This window comes from Cricetulus griseus, chromosome 10, assembly GCF_003668045.3.
Source record: "Cricetulus griseus strain 17A/GY chromosome 10, alternate assembly CriGri-PICRH-1.0, whole genome shotgun sequence".
Lineage (NCBI taxonomy): Eukaryota > Metazoa > Chordata > Mammalia > Rodentia > Cricetidae > Cricetulus > Cricetulus griseus.
In genome coordinates, this window is record NC_048603.1 from 6,371,381 (window position 1) to 6,392,608 (window position 21,228).

The 21,228-nt window shown below is 38.2% G+C and overlaps 1 protein-coding gene across 3 annotated transcripts in view; it reads left to right on the forward strand.

Annotated features, from left to right (window-relative positions):
- LOC100774887 (CUB and sushi domain-containing protein 3) overlaps positions 1-21,228 on the forward strand; it is a 1,055,385-nt gene that overhangs the window by 765,776 nt on the left and 268,381 nt on the right. For all 3 annotated transcript variants that reach the window (XM_027431430.2, XM_027431431.2, XM_027431432.2), the window contains 3 exons: positions 2,666-2,857; positions 7,686-7,812; positions 9,129-9,331. In XM_027431430.2, coding sequence (XP_027287231.1) covers positions 2,666-2,857; positions 7,686-7,812; positions 9,129-9,331 — 522 coding nt within the window. The remainder of the gene's footprint in view (positions 1-2,665; positions 2,858-7,685; positions 7,813-9,128; positions 9,332-21,228) is intronic.

Sequence of the window (21,228 nt, forward strand, 5' to 3'; positions counted from 1 at the left end):
TCTGCACCTGCATGCAGATTTAGTTCCCATGGAACCCTGGGATGACCAGTGTGCTGCCTGTGCCACCAGGTAACAGGGGAAGGCCAGCATAATGCCTGAACCTTTCACTCAGTTCAACCTCTTCCTCTTAGCAAGTAAGGGGCTGTAGCTATTGAAATTTTTGATACCTTAGCCACATGATGAGTTTCTTTGGCAGCAGGTCTCCTTTATTTTGAGGGAGAAGGCAGATATGACCTTGTGTAGAATAAAAACCTGACACAGGTTCCCATGTTACTATAATGAAAGACTTAAAATTTAGCGAAGAAATATAACCCAGATAAGGAAACTCCCCAAACGGAATGCAGGGCTGCCTGACCCAGAACCTGACCAAGGCCACTACTATGACTCAGTGCCTGGAATTTACCAGCTGCCAGCAATTACTCCCTTACAAGGCCATAAGATAACTGGGCACCAAGAATTCCCAGATGGCCACCTTCCCCCAAGGGGCTCATGAAGGAAACAGATTGCCCCACCGGCCAATGTGTTAAAAATTAACAATTTGCTCAGGCAAGATTAGTTAGCACATCCTGAGGTCTGTGGGTTTTACAACTGGTGGGTCAAGAGGCCAACTGATTTCCAGCCCTCCCCTTCAAGACAAAGGGCCTCACGTACTCAACAGCCAGAGGGTTGAGGCTCCTCCCTGAGCTTGTAGTTTTTGCCTTTAAAACCACCCATGCCTAGAGATCAGGGTTGCCCTCTAGCCTGCATGCTGAGAGAGCCTGTTTGTACAAACAATTCCCATTCATTAAAGCCTCTTGCTCATTGCATCAACTGGACTGAACTTTGAGTTTTTGGGGGGGACCGGCTGGATCGGGGAGACTCCTCACCTCGAGGGTCTTTCAATAATTCACAGAGAAAAAAAATCAGATAAAATAAGGAACTGGGAGATTTATTAGAAAACAAAATTAAGATGTGCATCAGAGCAGACAGGCTGGATCCCGAGAGATGGACTTTTATAACCCTCATACCTACAATATTTATAACTCATATTGTGGGCAAGCTAGGTAGTGGGAAGGATTATTCATGAATTAAAGAAGTAAAGTTGGGAAATAGCAAGAAGAGGTCAAAATATGTTGAATGATTGATTGATTGATTGATTGATTGATTGATTGATGAGTCCCCTTCTATGATATCATATGGTAAATTTCTAATGGGAAACATCACGTTTGCCAGTGTGATGATATATAACCTCTATCATAGTGGGCAAATTACTGGTAGTCATGGTCTCAGTCAGACTCCTCTGGTTCCAAGGATCCTACATGCTCTGTGTCATGACAAAAGTAAACATATGTTTCTTACCATGTTAACTGTTTTCCTGTGACTGTGACCAAACGCCATGAGGAAAAGGAACTTGAAGAACCAAAGGCTTTATTTCAGCTCCTGGTTCCAGAGGGCAATAGTCCATGAAGGGAAGAGGGCGGGCCATAGAAACTATCTGATCATGTCTCTTGAACGACAGAAAGTAGGAGAGGCTGTTCATCCTCAGCATCCATCTGAGTGACACCCTACCACCAGCACGCTTGTACCTACTCAAGGTTTCATTCCTTCCCCCCATAATCCAATCCAATGTAGATCAAGTGTGCAAACGCATGAGCCACGGAATCAGATAGTAATCTTTTTGTTTTGTTTTCCAAGATTGGAGACAGGGTTTCTCTGTGTGGGGTAGATTTGGCTGTCCTGGAACTTGCTTTGTAGACCAGGCTGGCCTTGAACTCACTAAGATCTGCCTGCCTCTGCCTCCAGGCTGGGATTAAAGGCGTGCAGCACCAGAGTCTGGTGATATTAATCCTTTCCAATGAAGTAATTAATCTAGTATTAACAATAACAAGTTTTTTTTTTTCTTTCACACTTTTGCCCTTTTAGGGGCCTTCCACCCATCTCCAAAATAAATACATACTGAGTCTTATTCTTACTTATAAAAGCCCAGCCTTGGCTTGGCTTGTTGCCAGTCAGCTTTTCTGAAATTATCTCATCTACCTTTTGCCTCTTTGCTTTTTCTTCTATTTACTTCTGTATGTTTTACTTTCACTTTTACTCTGTGGCTGGCTGTGTGGCTGTGTGGCTGGCCCCTCGCATTCTCCTCTCCTTCCTTTTCCTTCTCCTCAATCCTCTCCTCCCAGATTTCTCCTTCTATTCATCCTCTCTGCCTGCCAGCCCCGCCTAACCTTTCTCCTGCCCCCCTATTGCCGGTTCAACTCTTTATTAGACCATCATGTGTCAGCCAGGCAAAGAATCACAGATTCGCAGAGTTCAACAAATGCAACAGAAAAGAATGCAACACATCTTTGCATCATTAAAACAAATGTTCCACAGTACAAACAAATGTAACACTTCTTAAAATAATATTCTACAGCAATAACACTTTTAAAGCAACCAAGAACTTGATAATATTTGCCATTACACAGATATGTAAACTTTATAACTGATAAATTCTAATAAAAACATAAAAAGAAATGTTCCCGTAAAAGATTTCTGTGTTTATTAAATGTTAATAATGTTAAATATGATAGGAGTAATTCAAGCAGAGAATGCAATCCTATTTGGATGGATAAATGAAATAATTTATGTAGTCTCTCAAATTATGTTTCTAAATATTTCCTTTCAGTAATTTATACTGTTCTTCCAGGTTTCGAACTTTCACACTGTGAAGACCCAGGCATTCCACAGTTTGGATACAAGATCAGTGACCAAGGCCATTTTGCTGGCAGTACCATCATCTATGGATGCAATCCCGGCTACACTCTCCATGGAAGTAGCCTTCTCAAGTGCATGACTGGGGAGCGAAGGGCCTGGGACTACCCTCTGCCTTCCTGCATTGGTAAGATGCTCTTTCAGATTTTTATAGAGTATGTCTGTGAGATGACCAATGAATACACAGCCACAGAAAATACCCGTGCTTCAAGTAGTTCCCTCCACATACAATTCATACATAGTTAAAAAACTTAATTTCACCCCAAGGAAAAGTGGAGTGTACGAATTCTTTTCTTAATCTGACCAAGGTGTGTATTTTGGGGAGTTGCTGTGGTCTGTGTGAAGTTTCATCGTGTGCATTTTTTTTGAATCTCATTGATCAGCTTTGTTTTGATTTAAAAAATAATCAGTGCCTATTTCTGAATCAAAATGAATATTAAAAACAAGAAATTATTCTCAGTAACTTCAAATGCATCTTTTATGTGTACAAGCCCCTTTGAACAATATTATAAAATATATTGGTTTTCTTATATATGAAGAACATGAAAATAAACTGCACCATGAAAAGGCCTGTGAAAATCAGAGATAAGGCAAATCCCCTGCTGGAAGCTAGAGTGATCATTACATATCTATTTTGTGTTGGTTTGTTTGATATCATTTTATTCCTATTGTAAGGCAGATAATAAATTAGCATAGGAGAGTGGAAGTACAGATATACAAATATCCATAGATATTCATAGGATGCATGGCTCAGAAGTTCAGATCGTTCCATTTGAAAGAACAGGAAAACAATGTGTAAGAAACCCCTAAATCTGTGGAAAGTAAGAGAAACAGTTATTCCCAAGGCCTTCCCGACCCCATTTTGCCAATGTGTATAAAATTGCTGTGTACCTTTCAAACACAGCTTTGCTGAAGTTTCATTTATATGCACAAAGCTCCATGCATATTTAATCCTTTGAAAGCACAGTGCTTTAGATGTACTTCTGTGTCTTCTGATGGTTTATAAAAACACTGATTCCCAAAGAGACAAACAGGTTTTTATGTAAATCAGATATAATCACCATCCTTTATTTTCAGATGGCATATGAATTTTGGGTAGATTATGGAACTAATACCTAACCCAGTAGTCAATATTAAACAAGAGAAGCTTGAAAATCGAGCAGTTAAATAGACCACCTGCATGGGCTATGAAAAGTGAAGGGCTGACTATATAAATATGAGATATACTCAGAAAAGATAACAATGAAGGCTCTAAAAAAATCACAAAACTATAAACTTATAAATATTGACTTCCTTATTGTCTTTAAAATTAAATTCATATATTTTTGGAGGCTATTAAGGAAAGATGAAACCATTTTCTAAAAAAATGATTTTTTAATAACAGAGGATTAATTTATACAAGTATCAAAGGAGGGTCACATAGTGAATTATGCTGAACATGTCTATGGTAACAGCTGATGAATTTTTGTTTTCATGTTGCTCTTCCTTGATGACTAATAGCTCAACCACTTGATCCAAAATTATTAATTTTTGGCTGATTAACCTTGAATATCTATTACGGCTATGTTGGGGCTCTGTCAAATACAAAGATTTTTTACTCAATCATTTGTGTGTGTGTTACCTATGCAGCTGTCTTCTCTGAAATCTGTATGTTGAATCAAATTTTACCTTTCTCTTTGAAATATGTGCCTTAAGAATGTGGGTCCATGTGCTAAGCCATATAACACAAGCACATTTCAGACAGACGCACAAAGCAGTATTTGCAAATTAAAAAAAAAAAAAAGAACTGTAGGAAAATGCATCACAATTGAAGATGCAACATGGTATACACAACACAAACTATTCACAAATTTAAAAGTTGTTTGTCCAAACAGATAGATGTGGGCTGGTGAGATGGCTCAGTGGTTAAGAACACTTGACTACTCTTTCATAGGACCCGGGTTCAACTCCCAGCACTCATAGACAGACATCTCAGAACTGTCTATAACCCCAGTTTCAAGGGACCAGGAAACTTCCTGTGTCAAACCACTTAGGCCCGTTTTGTGCTTTTAAAAAGATGAAATATGAATGCTGTTTTCAAAGTAATATATGCCAATCCTAGTGATAAAGCCACTCTGATATCAGGGAGAGAAATGCCCACCATTTATTGTGCATTATGTTTGACTGCATATTACTGTAGGTTATCCAGAGATGTTTTATTTTTTAAAAACACACACAAATCTAATAGTACCTGTGCTAATTGGTTTTCCAAACTTGACACAAACCAGAATTAACCTGGGAAGACGGAACATTATTTGGAGATCTGCCTTTGTCAGCCTGACCTGTGGTTATACGTAAGGTGGGGGATTTTCATGATTGATGGTTGAAAGGGGAGCTCGCAGAACAGGGACGGTGGTACCTCACCCGTACAAGTGGTCCTGAGTGGTAGAGTAAAGCTAGCTGAGTGAGCCACCAAGAAGAAGCCTGTAAGTAGCATCCCACACTGTAGTCGGCTTCAGATCCTGTCTCACGTTCCTGCTTGAGTTTCTGTCCTAACTTCCCAGAGTCATACACTGTGACTTTTGAAGAGGGAAACATAAGTTGATTGAAGCCTCCCTTTCCTAAATGTGTCCATGTATCGTGTATCACAGCTATCCAAAGCAAACTAAGCCAGCGATCCAGTTCTTACGGGACTAATAGTCTTTTACATAAACATCACCTATATAAAATTGCTATGAAACAATAATTCCTAGACCCCTGTGAGCGTAAAGGTCAAGATTACAAAGTGGCAAATCCCAGAGAATCCCTTCCTGCCTTATTCATGGTAGGTGTTTGTTTATAGGAATTGACAAATGCCATTGTAGGGGCGAGCAAGTTCCCCCTAGGGAGGTAGGTAAAGAGGTTTCAAATTGACACAGGAATTAAAGGTCTTGTTTTAAGAAAAAAATATCGTTGTTTTCTTGAGAAATGGTTTTTCTCTTAAGGCCTTCCAGCGATAGGATGTGGACCACGTGAGTGAGTTTCCAGAGTAAACAAACTATAGATATTAACCAATGTTTAGGTGCTTACATGCCTAGATCAGTTGTGTAATAACTAAGTTCTGTAGTCTAGCTGACATTTTAATTAAGTTAAAAATCAGAGTATTGCAATATAATATATTGATCTAGGAAACAACTGTGTATATGGAGAGAATAAACTTAAGCGATTATGTGTTGGTGTCACCAAAGATGAAACTTTCTCATTTGGACCCCTTTTTCCTAATAATATTAATAATGCTAAAGAAAAACAAGTTTCAATTTGTAGAACACACAATTCAAACAACAGAAAATAATCAGGGTATATGGATTAGAGTTGTCAGGGAGAAGGAGACATCCATGTGACTTGAATTATGTGAGAGACAATGCTAACTACTGATATAAAAGTTATACAAGGTGATCATTATAATATTTATAAAGGTTTATTAATATTTAAAAACACAAACTATTATACTACTTTCAAAGGCATTCAAAAAGTTTTACAAATCTGACTTGTTTTTGTTTTGTTTTGTTTGTTTTTCAAGACAGGGTTTCCCTGTGTAGCTTTGGAGCCTATCTGGCACTCGCTCTGGAGACCAGGCTGGCCTTAAACTCACAGAGATCCACCTGCCTCTGCCTCCCGAGTGCTGGGTGTAAAGGCGTGTGCCACCAGCGCCCGGCTACAGATCTGACTTTTAATCTGATTTTGTTGGCTTTATATTGCTGTATATATGGTTAGAACAAGAACTAAGGTATACTTAGAAGAAAAACCTTACATACAGTTCTAGACTTAGCCACAATGAAAGAATAACAGGCAAAGAATCCCAGTATGAAAAATTTTCCTGGTTGTTCTGGAACTCACTTTGTAGAGACCAGGCTGGTTTTGAACTCACAGAGACCCACCTACCTCTGTCTCCTGAGTTCTTTCACACATCACTCACAAAGTTGCTGTAATTTAGATTGTCTTTTCAGGTGTGCAGGCTCTCTCATTCTTATTCTTCCATCTCCACCTCATTCCTTAAAAAAAACCAAAAAAACAAAAATAGATTTAAGAATTTTTTAAAGTATTTATGTTAGTATGTTTTTACTAACATATTTAGTCTGGAGTAGAAGAATGATTTGTAGAAATCTTAAATATATAATGTATTGCAAATGGTTTCCTTGTTGCTGCAGTTCTGATTTGTGTATGAGTGTAGTCTAAACAGTTTCTAATGTCCTCACCCTTCTCTCAGTACAGAAAGTTAAACATATATTGTTGTGAGTGGAAAGTCACTCAGACATCCCAGCAGTGTTAAACTGTATGACAGAGACAATCTCTTAAAAGAAAAAAATATATATATTAACTAGATTATATGACTGTACTTACATTTTAACTCAATACATTTTTATAAAAATTAGAGGCCATATTAAATCAAAACTATGCTATGTCTCACTGAAGTAAAGACTCTAATGGAAATACCACTTTGACTTGTAAGACATTAAAAAGAGAAGAGGTTTGGAACGGTTGAAATGGAATGAGAGGAGAGTTGAGCTTAGCATTCCTGAGGAGGTGAGTTTTTCTCAGAGGGTGGGGTATGAGATAAATTATTCACCTAGCCCTTCACTAGCACTGAGCAACTTGCCATCTGCTTCCCACATAAGACAATCATTGTTTAATAACACATCTTAAAATGTTTTCAAGCCAGGTTCACAGATTTTGCATGTGTCCTCTTGTTTATTCTACAATTTGGCTTGGATTTTGTCTTTTATATGACCTGAGAGACTGCATGGTGCTTTATTATACTTGAAATATTGCTTCAATTAAAACTTTATGGGAGTTTTTAAAAATATTTACTTTCAAGAAGATGAAAGGCAAATCTTCATTTTCCTTGACACGAACACACATACTCTTGAGAAGTTTGGAGATTGCCTTGACAACGTTGGTGAGAAATGTTGACTTGAAATGTTGCTGTGTTTCACCAGCTGAATGTGGGGGCCGTTTCAAAGGAGAATCATCTGGAAGGATCCTGTCCCCTGGCTATCCCTTTCCGTATGACAATAATCTACGCTGCTTGTGGATGATTGAGGTAGATCCAGGCAACATTGTAAGGTAAAGAATTTTCACTTTCTTTCTTCAAATTATTAAGGATTTTCTTGTCACAACAGTTCTAATAGGTCTTAATAATAGGTCTTTTATCTCTCCGCATTTTCCCTTATATCGATATTGAGGGGAAATGTGGAGAGATAAAAGAGACGAAGGAGCAAGCCAGAGCCACACCTAACCTTCCCCCACTTCTCAACTGCTGCTATCCCAGAAGCCTAAGAAATTCCAAACCATTGGTTCCTAAATACACACATCGGCTTCAATAAGCACCCATTCTGGTTTTGCTTTTAGGGCTTTGATTGGGTATAAGTTAATAACTGAACCCCTTGTACTTGATATTTAAACTAGTTACATCATAAGAACTCACAGCGGCCTTAAAAGTAGTGGTTGTTTAAACTAGCATGAAAAATGTACTAATTGACATACATGAAATTCAGCCAGGTTTCAAGTTGGTGAACTCTACCGCATTCAGTGTGAACTGTGGCATTTCTTTTGTAAGGCAATGTAAGGAACCCAGAACAGGACATGGCGGAGCTCTTCTCAACTTGTGGATCTTTTGTTAATGTCATACATAGTTTTATATATGACATGTAAATACAGCATTGCACTTAACAATTAATCTGAGCAAGACACTGGGATATTGTAATCAACAAACAAATTTTGGTACTAATACATAACCCAAACTGAAAACTGTGGGAGTTCACATATCAAATGTTAACCATATGTAGAGTCTATCTAGCTAAGGTTCCCCATGTTACCAAAGGTAAACTGATAATAATATTGTACAGATTCTATGTAAAGTTGAACAGCTTCAATATGATACAGGGGCAAAAGTATGTACTGTGCAGTCAGACAAATGTGACTCAGCCACTCTTTCAGCAACGATTTGATCTGTTTAAACTCCATTCACTGTATCTGTAAAATTGAGATCGCAATTGTTTCCACCCCGTAAGGTCATTACAACAATTAGGCAAAGTATTAGTAAAGCCTGTTTCAAAGCAAGTAGCAAATAGGATGTCCTTTATAACTATCCACTTTTGTTACCACAGTTAGAATTGATGAAAATTGAAAAGAATATTTATCCTTCTGTAATTTGCAATAATAATGAAATAAACTATTTAATGCTATTGTCCTAAGGAAAGAAATTCTTCAGTTAAATACCATTCTTTCTGGTGATGCATGCTGTTACAGCATTTGCTCTCTAATTAAGAAAAAAAAAGAGCTTCAGAGAGTAAAGGAACAATATGTATTAGTTCTATTGTGTTGTTAACATGGTTCTCTTCCTGATTGAAAATAATCAACGTTGTTTGGTTTTCCCACAGCCTACAGTTTCTTGCTTTCGATACAGAAGCATCACATGATATACTCCGAGTTTGGGACGGTCCACCAGAAAATGAGATGCTTTTAAAAGAAGTCAGTGGATCTCTTATTCCGGATGGGATTCATAGCACACTCAACGTTGTGACTATCCAATTTGATACAGACTTTTATATCAGCAAATCTGGATTTGCAATTCAGTTTTCAAGTAAGCTTTTTGTGCTTATTTCTAAATATAGAAAGAAATGCATACTAAGTATAAAATTTATCATATTTTGCTTTGTTGTATGATTAAGGTTAAATATAGGTTCTGATCTTCCTATTTCACAGCAGGTAAAACAAAACATACTTGGGAAGAAGAACCAAAATTCGCTCTATATATCATTTCCATGTTTTTTTCCATTGTCTAAGCAACAATCCTCAAAATAATAATGGTGTTAAAATGATACAGCAAAAGAAGTAATCATATCACAAAATTTTATATATGCTTAGATCAAGAAAGTTGAGTTAGAGGAAGGAGAGCAAGGAAAGAGATACCTTGATAGAGGGAGCCTTTATGGACTTAGCTAGAAGCCTGGCACTAGGGAAATTCCCAGGAATCCACAAGGATGTCCCCAAATAAGAATCTAAGCCATAGAGGAGAGGCTACCTTAAATGCCCGTCCCCTATAATGAGATTGATGACTACCTTAAATGCCATCCTAGAACCTTCATCCAGTAGCTGATGGAAGCAGAAGCAGAGATTCACAGCTAAGCACTGAGCCATACGCCTGGAATCCAGTTGTAGAGAGGGAGGAGTGATGGGCAAAGGGGTCAAGACCAGGCTGGAGAAACCCAGAGAAACAGCTGACCTGAACAAGGAAGAGCTCATGGGTCCCAGACTGACTGCTGGGAAACCAGCATAGGACTGTTCCAGATCCCCTGAATGAGGATGCCAGTTTGGAGGTCTGGGAAATATATGGGGCCTCTGGTAGTAGATCAATATTTACCCCAGGTGTATGAATGGGCTTTTTGGAGCCCATTCCCTAAGGAGGGATACTCTCTCAACTTAGACACATGGGGGAGGGCCTAGATCCAGCCCCAAAAAATGATATGAGAGACTTTGATGATCCTCTGTGGGAGACCTCATTCTCCCTGAGGAGTGAATGGGAGTAGGATAGGGGTCGGTGGGGGGCATAGGTTGACAGGAGGGAAAGGGAACTGGGATTGGTATGTAAAATAAGATTGTTTTTAATTTAAATTAAAAAAGAAAAAGAAAAGTATTTCACATTCACAAATTTTTATTAGTTTGTAGAAATTTAAATTAACTTAGATATTTTAGGAATGTGACAGAACTGTGAATATAAATTTCATTTATGTTTCAAATGTAGCTTAGAAATATGGCTTTCACATATTATCCTAAAACTATTTGTACACCTGCATTTCCACTGAGACTAATTACGTGAGGTCAAATACAGGATTTTCCACATTTGAAACAATATGCTTACTCTGGTTTGGTATGTTAAGGCTGGAATACCATAGATCATAATATTTAGAGGTGTGCTATTTTTGTAGATGGGAAATAAGTTAATATTATTTTTATTTTATTTATAAATAATATACAATAATAAATACATGGAAGAATATTATTTTTCACTATTAAAATAGTTTATTTATATTTATAACATTATATAATGCTCTATATAATTAATCCATAATATATATGATAAGATGAACATACAAAATAATGTAATATATAATAAAATAGTTTACATAATTGCTAACATAATATAATGAATGCTAAAATACATTATTTTATCTCATTATAGTTACCATACATATATAAAATGTATACACACACACACACACACACACACACACATATATATATATATATATATATATTTAAAAATGAAAAATGAGTAGGGGCTTGTGGGATAGCTCAGTGGGTGAAGGTACTTTTTATGTGCTTATGGGGACCTGAGATTGTATCTCCAGCACCCAAAGAAGAAAGCAGTCACGGCTTCATTTACCCTGTGACCTTACTAAAATCATGAACTTCTAGTTCTATGAGAACGTTCCGTCTAACCTCTAGCAGTTGTGTTTGTTCTTCATTTAGCTTCTCATTCATGTCCCCTATATGATTTCTGTGTTTTTCTTTTAATTTATGCCATTTTTTAAATCGTGAGAAAGATGCCAAAGAAGTGTTCACCCCCATTCTTTTGGATGGTCATGTGACAGCAGCTTCGATTTCTGAACATGAGTAAGACAGAGTTACCGTCATGGGGCTCTGTATATACTAATGGTAAATGTGCTTCAGAATCAAGTGTCTGTGACTTCATAACACAGAAAGTCTAGTTTTTGCATTCTTCCCTGGGGAATTTGTGTAAAACTTTTGTGAAATGAGGGGTTTATTTTTGTATGTGTTGCAATGTAGGTCATTTTAAAGTTGTAGATACATCATCTGTCATACAGGACATGAGTGACATGAGGACATCAATGAACCTGCCTTGGCAATAGATGATCAAATTGGATACCGCCACTTGAATCTCATAATTCACTTATTAAGGTCACACAGAGTATGAATATATTATGGAAAATATCAATTAATATGAATTAGGTCATGAACATCATCTTTTGTAATTCATGTTTACAGAGATTCCAAGGCTCTCTAGTGAGAAAAAAAAATGGCTTTCATAAATTAGCTCTTGATTAGTAGTACCAAGAACCCTATTTTGTGTTTATTTTTGGCTTTATGTACAATATCTCATTCATTCCCAATAACAACTATACAAAATATCTCCTAGCACCCAATTCACAGATTAGTGCACAGTAACTGTCCTATAACTAGCAGATATCTGGAAAGTAGTCCACGTATGTCTGAAATTAGATTAATTTCAGGTTTGGTGAATAGAAAATGCTTAGCGGTTATTAGTCTGTCATTATTGCAGATATATATGTATGTATATATACATACATGTGTGTCAAAGTAAGCAGAATTTTTCAGCTGTACATTTTTAATTGCAATATTGGTCTTTCTATAACTTAGTCTGTTTGTTATCTTGGTCACTTTACAAATACTCAAAGCAAAGGAAGACAGCACACTTGCCTCTTGGAAAAGGGTATTTTTCTTTGGATCTAACCATTTTACCTTATGTTTTAGTTAGGTTTTCTATTGAGGTGAGAAAACACCAGGACCAAAAGCAAATTGAGGAAGAATGGGTTTATTTTAGCGTACAGCTATGAAAGAACACTCCATCATTGATGCAAGTAAGGGCAGTTGCTCCATAGGCCAGCATTTTGGAGGCAGGAAAGGATGCAGAAGTCATTGAGGGATGCTGCTTACTGGCTTCCACCATATGACTTCTTCATCCTGATTTCTCACTCATCCCAAAAACTCCTCCCCAGTGGTGGCATCATATACAATAGGCTGGTCCATCCCATATCAAACACAAACCCAGAAAATGCCATATTGACGTATCCACAGGCCAATCCAATGGAGGCATTTTCTCAGTTAAGATTCCTTCTTCCCAAATAACCCTACCTTGTTGACATCAAAACTGACAAGCACACCCCGTAAAATGGATGCTGAAACAAGACCTTATATAAAACAACATGTAATTGTCGAAGTAATCAAGTGTATTAGAGAGTATGTGCACGGACTATGGGCTAATTATCCACCAGTGCAAGACGAAGACAGCCTGCAGGTCATAGCTGGCAACTCCAGAACCCACTTAGATGATTCTTTTCTACAAATGTGTTCGTTCTACCCACTCACTCATTCTAGTAGAGTCTGCTAAGGACGACACACTCAGCACATTAATCCCCTTGTAAGTCTCCAAATGCATCTTCCCTTTATTCAAGCAAATCCATACACACATATCATATGAACACACACGCACGCGTGCATACAAACATACACACGCTCATCACACGCTGCTGCCCGTGCTGTGTTTCACTGTAATGCCTTTCCCCTTACATCTTGCTTCTAATACATGGTACTGAATTTCTGCTAGGTCATCCAAACTTGATACTCATACCCCTGCTTTGGAAATTCTTCTTGCCCTAGTTGTCATGTGTTTTAAATAAAGATCAGATCAGAATAAATGATTTGGCAATTTGCTTTTCTAGAAAGCTTTTAATTAGGACTTTGGCTGTTCAAGATACAAGTTGAATCATTTTGTTGATGCAAACATCTCTGCAGAAAGTAGGTTTGTTAGGAGCAATAACATAATTCATTGACTGAATCTAAGGTAATTTTAACCTTCCAGATAGATATATTAGAAATTATGTTTTAAAAAGCTAAAACAGGGAAGTCTAGAAAATCATAATTCATTGTCATATCATAGGCAGTTTTTTGTTGTTGTTGTTGTTTTTCGAGACAGGGTTTCTCTGTGGAGCTTTGGAGCCTGTCCTGGCACTCGCTCTGGAGACCAGGCTGGCCTCAGTCTGCCTTCTTTTTCTTCTTCTTCTTCTTCTTCTTCTTCTTCTTCTTCTTCTTCTTCTTCTTCTTCTTCTTCTTCTTCTTCTTTGGAGTAGGCAGATTTTTTTTTATTGACAATCCTTTTTTTCTGTTTTGAGTGCTTTATGAGTCTGAATAAAAACTAAAAACTGTTGCCTGGAAGTGATTCCTTTCTACCTTTTACATAGGACCTAAATCTCTAGTTCTGGGGCAGTTGATTGAGGGTTTTTAATCTGTATTTTAGATACAGCTCCTGATTTTCATTTGTACATAATCAGCTTATTAAGAGAAATGAATTATGTTACAAATTTTATCAAAACATTCCAAGTTTTATAATTTTAATGGTAATAATAATGGTACAGGAAGGAATGATCCAGTTAATAAAAAGATATAAAGGTCATAGATGTACAATAATTTTTGTACACAGTTAAAGTATTATTGTATGGAAAAGGAGGGGACAGAGAATTACACGTGGCTTCTAATTAATACAAGCTACTTCTGAGTCATTCTAGTCAAAAATCTCTCTTGAGGACAGAGTCCATCACTATTGCACCCAGATAACAGAAACATGTCTGTTTTATTTGCTGACTGATTCTTGGCACCTAGCACAGGGCTAGCACACTCAAAGTCAGAAAATTTTGCTGACAAAATAAAAGCCAAGTAACTTGCATCCACATTACAAAGCCAACAACATATAAGTCTCATCAGCCTAGCTATTTCTTTGGAAGTACCCAGCCGACAAAGACACACAGGCAAAGGCATTCCATTAAGGGACTTAGTGGGAGATGGAATTACGGATTAAAGTCCACATTTTTAGTATAATCACATGATTTTAAAAATTTGAACCGTATTATCACATACATTAAAATAAATAGGTCTCTGATTCTTTTGAGCATTCTTTTTGTGCCCTCCCCCATCTAATTTCCAACTTTTTTTTTAATTTTGCTCAATTAAGAGATCGCTGTTGCTTATTGAAAGACAGCATAACCGGTAATGAAGGGATGATAGACAAAAGCAAATGTCAGTAGCCAGAAACAAAGCCAGTAAAACTCATTTCACAAAGCTTAGGATAAAGGGCATTTAACCGAAATGTAGGTTGAAAAGCAACTTTATAGTCTTCACTAAGCCACCGTCAGTTGCCAAAACTTCAGTTTCATGATGTGTTCATGCTTTGTTGATCCTGTCACTTTGCCTTTTGGTGTTATAATCTGCAGGGCACTCTTGCTTAATCAGAGATACTTAAGCCTGACACTGCCACCTCATGCTGTCCTGAGAGCTGCCCTGGCTTCTCAGCAGTCAGCCTCTATAGCCCTACTTGAATTTGTAATCTGCCCATCTTGTTTCACTTCAGATCTACAGGAAGGTATCACGCTGTCATTTTGCCCACAGAATAGTTGATTCGGACACAGCATTTTCTCTGCTCTTCAATCTTTGACCTCTCCATTAAGAATCAGTACCTGCTGGGTAATACAAAACACGGAGGCTCCTAACTTCTACTGTTGAAAATTCTCAAAGAAATGGATGGCCTCACTAGGGTGGGTTGGAGTCTGACAGCCTTAAAGGACTCCATGACACCACTGCCTTTGTTCCTATCCTCATTATTGTCGGACGCACTGGGTAACAGTCAACTAGACACTCACTTCATTATCCTTCTATATTTTCCTCCGAACTTCTGCCTGGCTGGCTTTCAGAAGGCAAAGCCACATTATCACTTTACTGCTTAAAAGCATTTAATGCTCTGAGTTCAGTTTTAAACTGAAAACTCTGTCATTAAATGTAAAAAATCTCTACCTTATGTACCTGTTGGAGTTTGTTCTGTGATTAAAACCTTGACAAATTCCAACCCCTGTGCAATGTTCTGACCATGAAAAGCTTACAGGTTGCTGTAACATGAATAATCGAAACCCAGAGACAGATATTGGGGTTTAGGCTGAAGATCAGAGAAGCAAAGCAGCCAAGCCACTAGAGAGTTCTCACCTCTGTCAGTGCTCAGACCAAAGGCGTGATCCACTGAACCTCAGATTTCATCTCCAGACTGTACTACTCTCTACCAAGCCTCAGAATGCTGGGCTGTTCTCTGAGACTGCACTGAGCTCCTTGTGTTCTCTCTAGTGCTGGGATTAAAAGTGTGAGCTCTGTTTCTCTTTTGGACTGATTCACTCTCATGTAGCCCGGGGTGGCCTTGAACTCACAGAGATCCATCTGCTTCTGTCTCCTGAGTCATGAGATTAAAGCTGTGCGCCACCACTGCTCAGCTTCAATGACTGTGGCTAACTTTGCATTCTGTCTCCAGTGGCTTTATTAGATCTTAAACAATATATCACCACAGGTTACACTACATTGAAGAGGAAAATCAAGGCAAAAACTCAAACAGGAATCAGGAGGCAGAAACTGAAGCAGAGACCTGGAGAAATGCCACCTTACTGGCTGGCTTCCCATGGCTTGCTCTGCTATCTTTCCTTACAGTGCAGGCCTGTGTGCCTAGAAACGGTATCGCACACAGTGGGCAATCATTAAAATAACCCACCAACATGCACATGTCAGTATGATGGAGGCAATTCCCTCTCCTCATCTGCATCAATGCGACACACATTATCAGCTATCATAACAGCCAAGCAACCCATCAGCCTTTTGCTTTCACTGTTTATTTATACATTGCAGCCATCCGCAGTGCACTGGAAAGGCAGTATATAGTCTAATTACTACTCTCTTTACAGAAAATCCTCTTCCATAGCTTTGAAAAGCTTATGCTTATATTCAAGACCAATAACGCCTAGTCATTTTCCAAACCCAGGTCATACACACTTCTGGCATAGATTAAAAACGCCTACACAGAATTAGTCTTGCCATGGGCTGATACTATGAGCATGTTGTTTACAGATGTTATGTGTCCTGATTTGCTTATAATATTTGCAGATGTGCTTGTCCTAAAATAATGACTAATTCAATGTCTGCCCTGTATTTTCCATTCTTTTTGTTTTGTTTTGTTTTGTTTTGTTTTGTTTTTCAAGACAAGGTTTCTTTGTGGCTTTGGATGTTGTCCTGGAAGTAGCTCTTGTAGACCAAGCTGGTCTCGAATTCACAGAGATCCGCCTGTATTTTCCATTCTTAACAGTGTCAGCATAGCATTGAGGTTTTGAACCTATCCGGTAGCATGTGATGTATGCTTGCACTCCTCAGAGGGATTTTAACCCAATGTTAAAGCTGAAAGACAAATACTGATACCAGTATTTCCCAATCTCTTTCAGATGAAAATTAATTCACACTTCCCTCACAGGACAGTGTGAAGGGGACATTTATAGATAAAATTGTATTTTTCCAGATAAGTAATCCATACACCATTATGGATTATGGATGGTAGTAGGACAATTATTTGACACCACTGCCCTGAACCCAGTTTTCTGACAGCCAGATGTGGCATAGACTCCAGTGTGGTGTGAAAGCTACACAGAACTTCTGGACCATGATTTGCAAAGTTGATTCAATGTTTTTTTTTTTTTTTTCCTAAAGCATATAGAAACAGATACTAACAGTTGAGTTGTCTACTTAGAAATTATAATGTGCTGTGAATCCATTTGTGATTTGTTCCATTTTGTGAATTAGCAATGAATCACTGTATCACAAGATGTTCTTGTTATTTTGGTAATAATGGGATTTATAGGTAGATATGATATTCAGTATCTACCAAATATAACCTTCTTAAAAATACAGATATCTGCAAAGAAGGGTATTAGGCAAATGACTTCAGCTGGAAGGCTATCTTGAGAAGATCAGGCAATGATGACCATGGCTGTTTGGCAAACCTATAATGACAGAGTTGATAAAGCTCTGAAGACAGCAAGAATAGATTTGAAATAGTCTTTTTGCTACTGTCTATAAGCCCAAGTATTTTTCTATATCTGGGAATACTGCAGATGAAAAACACAACACAATCCCACAGAGCTCCATTTATTTTTTTCTCTTTTTATTATTATTATTATTATTATTATTATTATTATTATTATTATTAATTCAAGTTAGGGAACAGGCTTGTTTCACATGTAATTCCCCTCTCCCTCTCCCTCCCCTCACCCCCATTCCTTCTCCCCCACCTCCAACCTACCCCCCACCCCATCCACCCACCACTCCCCAGGCAGGGTAGGGCCCCCAACCGGGGCTCCACCAAGTCCACCAAATCTTCCTGTGCTGGGCCTAGGCCCCTCCCCATGTGTCCAGAGACAGAGCGAATCCCTTCAAGTGGGATGGGCTCTCAAAGTCCCACACACACACCAGGGCAAAACGCCAGTCCACCTCCGGAGGCTACCAGGAGTGCAGGGGCCTCCCCATTGGCATCCATGATCAGGGGGCTGGATTAGTCCCGTACTGGCCTCCCAAAGAGCATCTGGGGTCGATATGCTTTCCCTTTTTCAGGCCAACTGTTTCTGTGGGTTTCTCCAAACTGGTACAGACCCTTTCATTCTTCATTCCTCCCTCTCTTCAACTAGGTTCCAGATTTCAGCTCAGTGTATTTCTGTGGATGTCTGTCTCTGCTTCCATCAGCCACTGGATGAGGACTCTAGGATAGCATAGAGAGTAGTCATCAATCTCATTCTAGGGGAAGGGCTTCTAGGCCATCCTCTCCTCCACTGCCCAGACTGTCAGATCGTGTCATCCTTGTAGGTCTCTGGAGATCTCCCTAGTTCCAGATCTCTTCTCGGACCTATAGTGGCTCCCTCTGATATGGTATCTCTCATCCTGCTCTCTCTCCTCTATTCTTCCCCCAACTCAATATATCTGCTCCTTCATTTCTTCTCCTCTACTCTTCTTCTTGTGCTCTTATTGTGGCAGCACCCACTCCCCCACCCTCATGCTCTCAATTAGCTCGGGAGTTCATGCCACTTCCATTAAATAAAACTTTTAAGTATATGTTAGACTAGCAAACAGAAACTGTTTACCCATGAAACAAAGAATTAGTGTAGGGGCTTTGATAGATGCTCAATGTAAAGAACACTGGTTGCTCTTTCAAAGAAACTATGTTTCCCAGAACCCACAGGGTGGCTCATAACCATCTGTAACTCCAGTTGCAGGGGAGCCTTTTCCTGACTTCCATGGGCAAACATAGTACACTAAATTAACCTCTGAGCCCCACCAACCAATGACCAGGTAAGAGGATACATATACATACATGCAGGCAAAGCATACATACATATAAAATAAAATAAACCTTAAATAAAATTAATTATTGAAATACAGAATGATACACACTTTAGAAATATTTAGCCTATGACTATCTGGCCCATTGCACTTAGACAAAATATAACGAAAGTGTGAATGTGTGGAACAGAGATGTCTTTACCTCACTGCAGACAAGACCCGGGCAAGATATAGCCCCGAAGACATCACTCAGCAACATATATTTTCCAAGTATAGCTCTGCCTCTAAGGTACCAACATTTCCCCCGAGTCATACCACCATCTGGGAACTAAATCCTATCATCCTATGATCATGTAAGAGGACCTTGCTATTCAAATGGTGACACTCCAACTTGATGTCCAAGATGTCATTCACCATTTCACAATGCCCATTTCCAGAGTCACTCAAGTCTTAGCTTTACGCAAAAGTCCAACTGAAAATTCCCCCCTGGGACTGACACAAGCTTCTAGCTGTGAACTCCTATAAAATGTGACTGAGGCATTTTCCTAGCACCCTGTAAGACTCCCTACGGTTTAGTTTCATCTTCCTTAAAAACTTTGAGACAAAGTTTTTGTCTCAAATCTTTGCCAGGACACAGCATCCATACTCTCTACCCAGCTCCTCACAGCTTCTCCATTCATAGAAGAAACACTTTATATGGGTTTGTAATTTCTACCCACTCTTTCCAGCACCTCTCTATCTCTCTCTCTCTTTCAAGACAGGGTTTCTCTGTGTAGCTTTGGAACCTATCCTGGCACTCGCTCTGTAGACCAGGCTGGCCTTGAACTCACAGATATCCTCCTGCCTCTGTCTCCCGAGTGCTGGGATTAAAGGCATGCACCACCAACGCCCGGCTCACTTCTCTTTCTTTAGTATGATTCTAACATTCACAAGATCATATATTCTTGTAATCTTATACATGCCCAGGTTGATTACTTTCTCATACATGCTTTGGTAAATTTCTATGTCTTTCTTAGTTTCATGTCTTTTCAACTCAGGCCCATTTTTCTGCTTTTAGTTGATGTTTAGCCTAAATTAGCTTCAAACTAGCTAACCTCCCACAATGACTTGCTAAGTAACAGGCATCCTTTCCATTCAACCATACCCAAATATTAATATTCTACATAAAACTTGTTGCATATCATCATCCATAAGTTATGATAAGCCAATTTCTCATACAGGTACATGAATAGTCTCTGACAATTTGAATAACAATGGACAACAGTATTGTTGGTGTTCTCACTTTGTTTCTTCTCCCAGTGGGATTAAGTCGGAGTTATCTTTCAAGGATGTGTATCTCTTAACAAGGATATTATTACTTGGTTCAATAATTACTTACCTTTATAAATGAAAGCATATGAATTCATGAAACATATGTATGTGTGCTAGGATGTATATGAAGATAGGAGCTTTGAGTTTGTTTTTTTATAATCTGCATTAAGACCTTTGTTTGTCCTCTATCATGCCTCAGGGTATCTTAACCCAACTTTATGTGTCAATAATGTATCCTGGAAAGAAATTGTGATTCTGAAAGGAGTCACTTATCTGCATAACTAGCAAAGTATGGACCTTATAATTCCACTGAATATCCTTTATAAAACTGATGGATCATTCATGGACCAGATGCTCAACCAAGATAAAATTCTCCAGGGAAAAACTCTGCCTCTGGGTCTCCCTCTGCATTACAAGTATATCCTGATTGATTGTGCTCCTGGTTAAGGAGTCTAGTTACCAACTGACCTTCATTATAGAGGACAAAGTATGCAGTATATTGTTAGTTTGTAGTCAACACAAAAAATACAAAGCATAAGCATGGAAGACAAGAAGGTAAGGTCTTGTGAAGGCCAAAATTTGATCCATGGCCTTCTGGAAGTCACTTGAAGAATTATGATTGTATACTACAAAATTGAAATGTATATCAATTGGTTATAAACTCCTTCCAAGATCAATAATTTCCTAGAATTGTATATTTAACTGTTAAGATGGAACCTTAGATTTTATCTACTCCTGGGAAAGACAGGTAAAATACCTCCATGGAAGATTATCAGATAAGAGAGCAAAAATCTATAGAAGTGAGACAAACTGATCATTATTCCTCTCTTTATGCAATACAGACTAACTCCTGCATCTAATTGTGCTGCTGACTTAACTGCATAAAATGTAAGGTTGTGTCTGTTTTAAAGGTCTGAAACAGTTTTATGACAAATAGTCAAATATTTAAAGATAAATGACAAACAAGAATCAAGGAGGGTGGTGAATTTGTTTATTCTTTTTTATTTTGTCCAGTGTATTTTTCAAGAGAAAACAATACCTGCAATGCTAATTTCCCCTAGGTCATTAACAATCATATTAAAGACATCAGATTTGTTTAAAGGCCATATATATATATATATATATAATATATATATATATATATATATTCCATGTGCTTGTTTCAAGAATGTGAAATATTTGAATATCTGTTTCCAAAAAAATGTACACTCTCAATTAGAC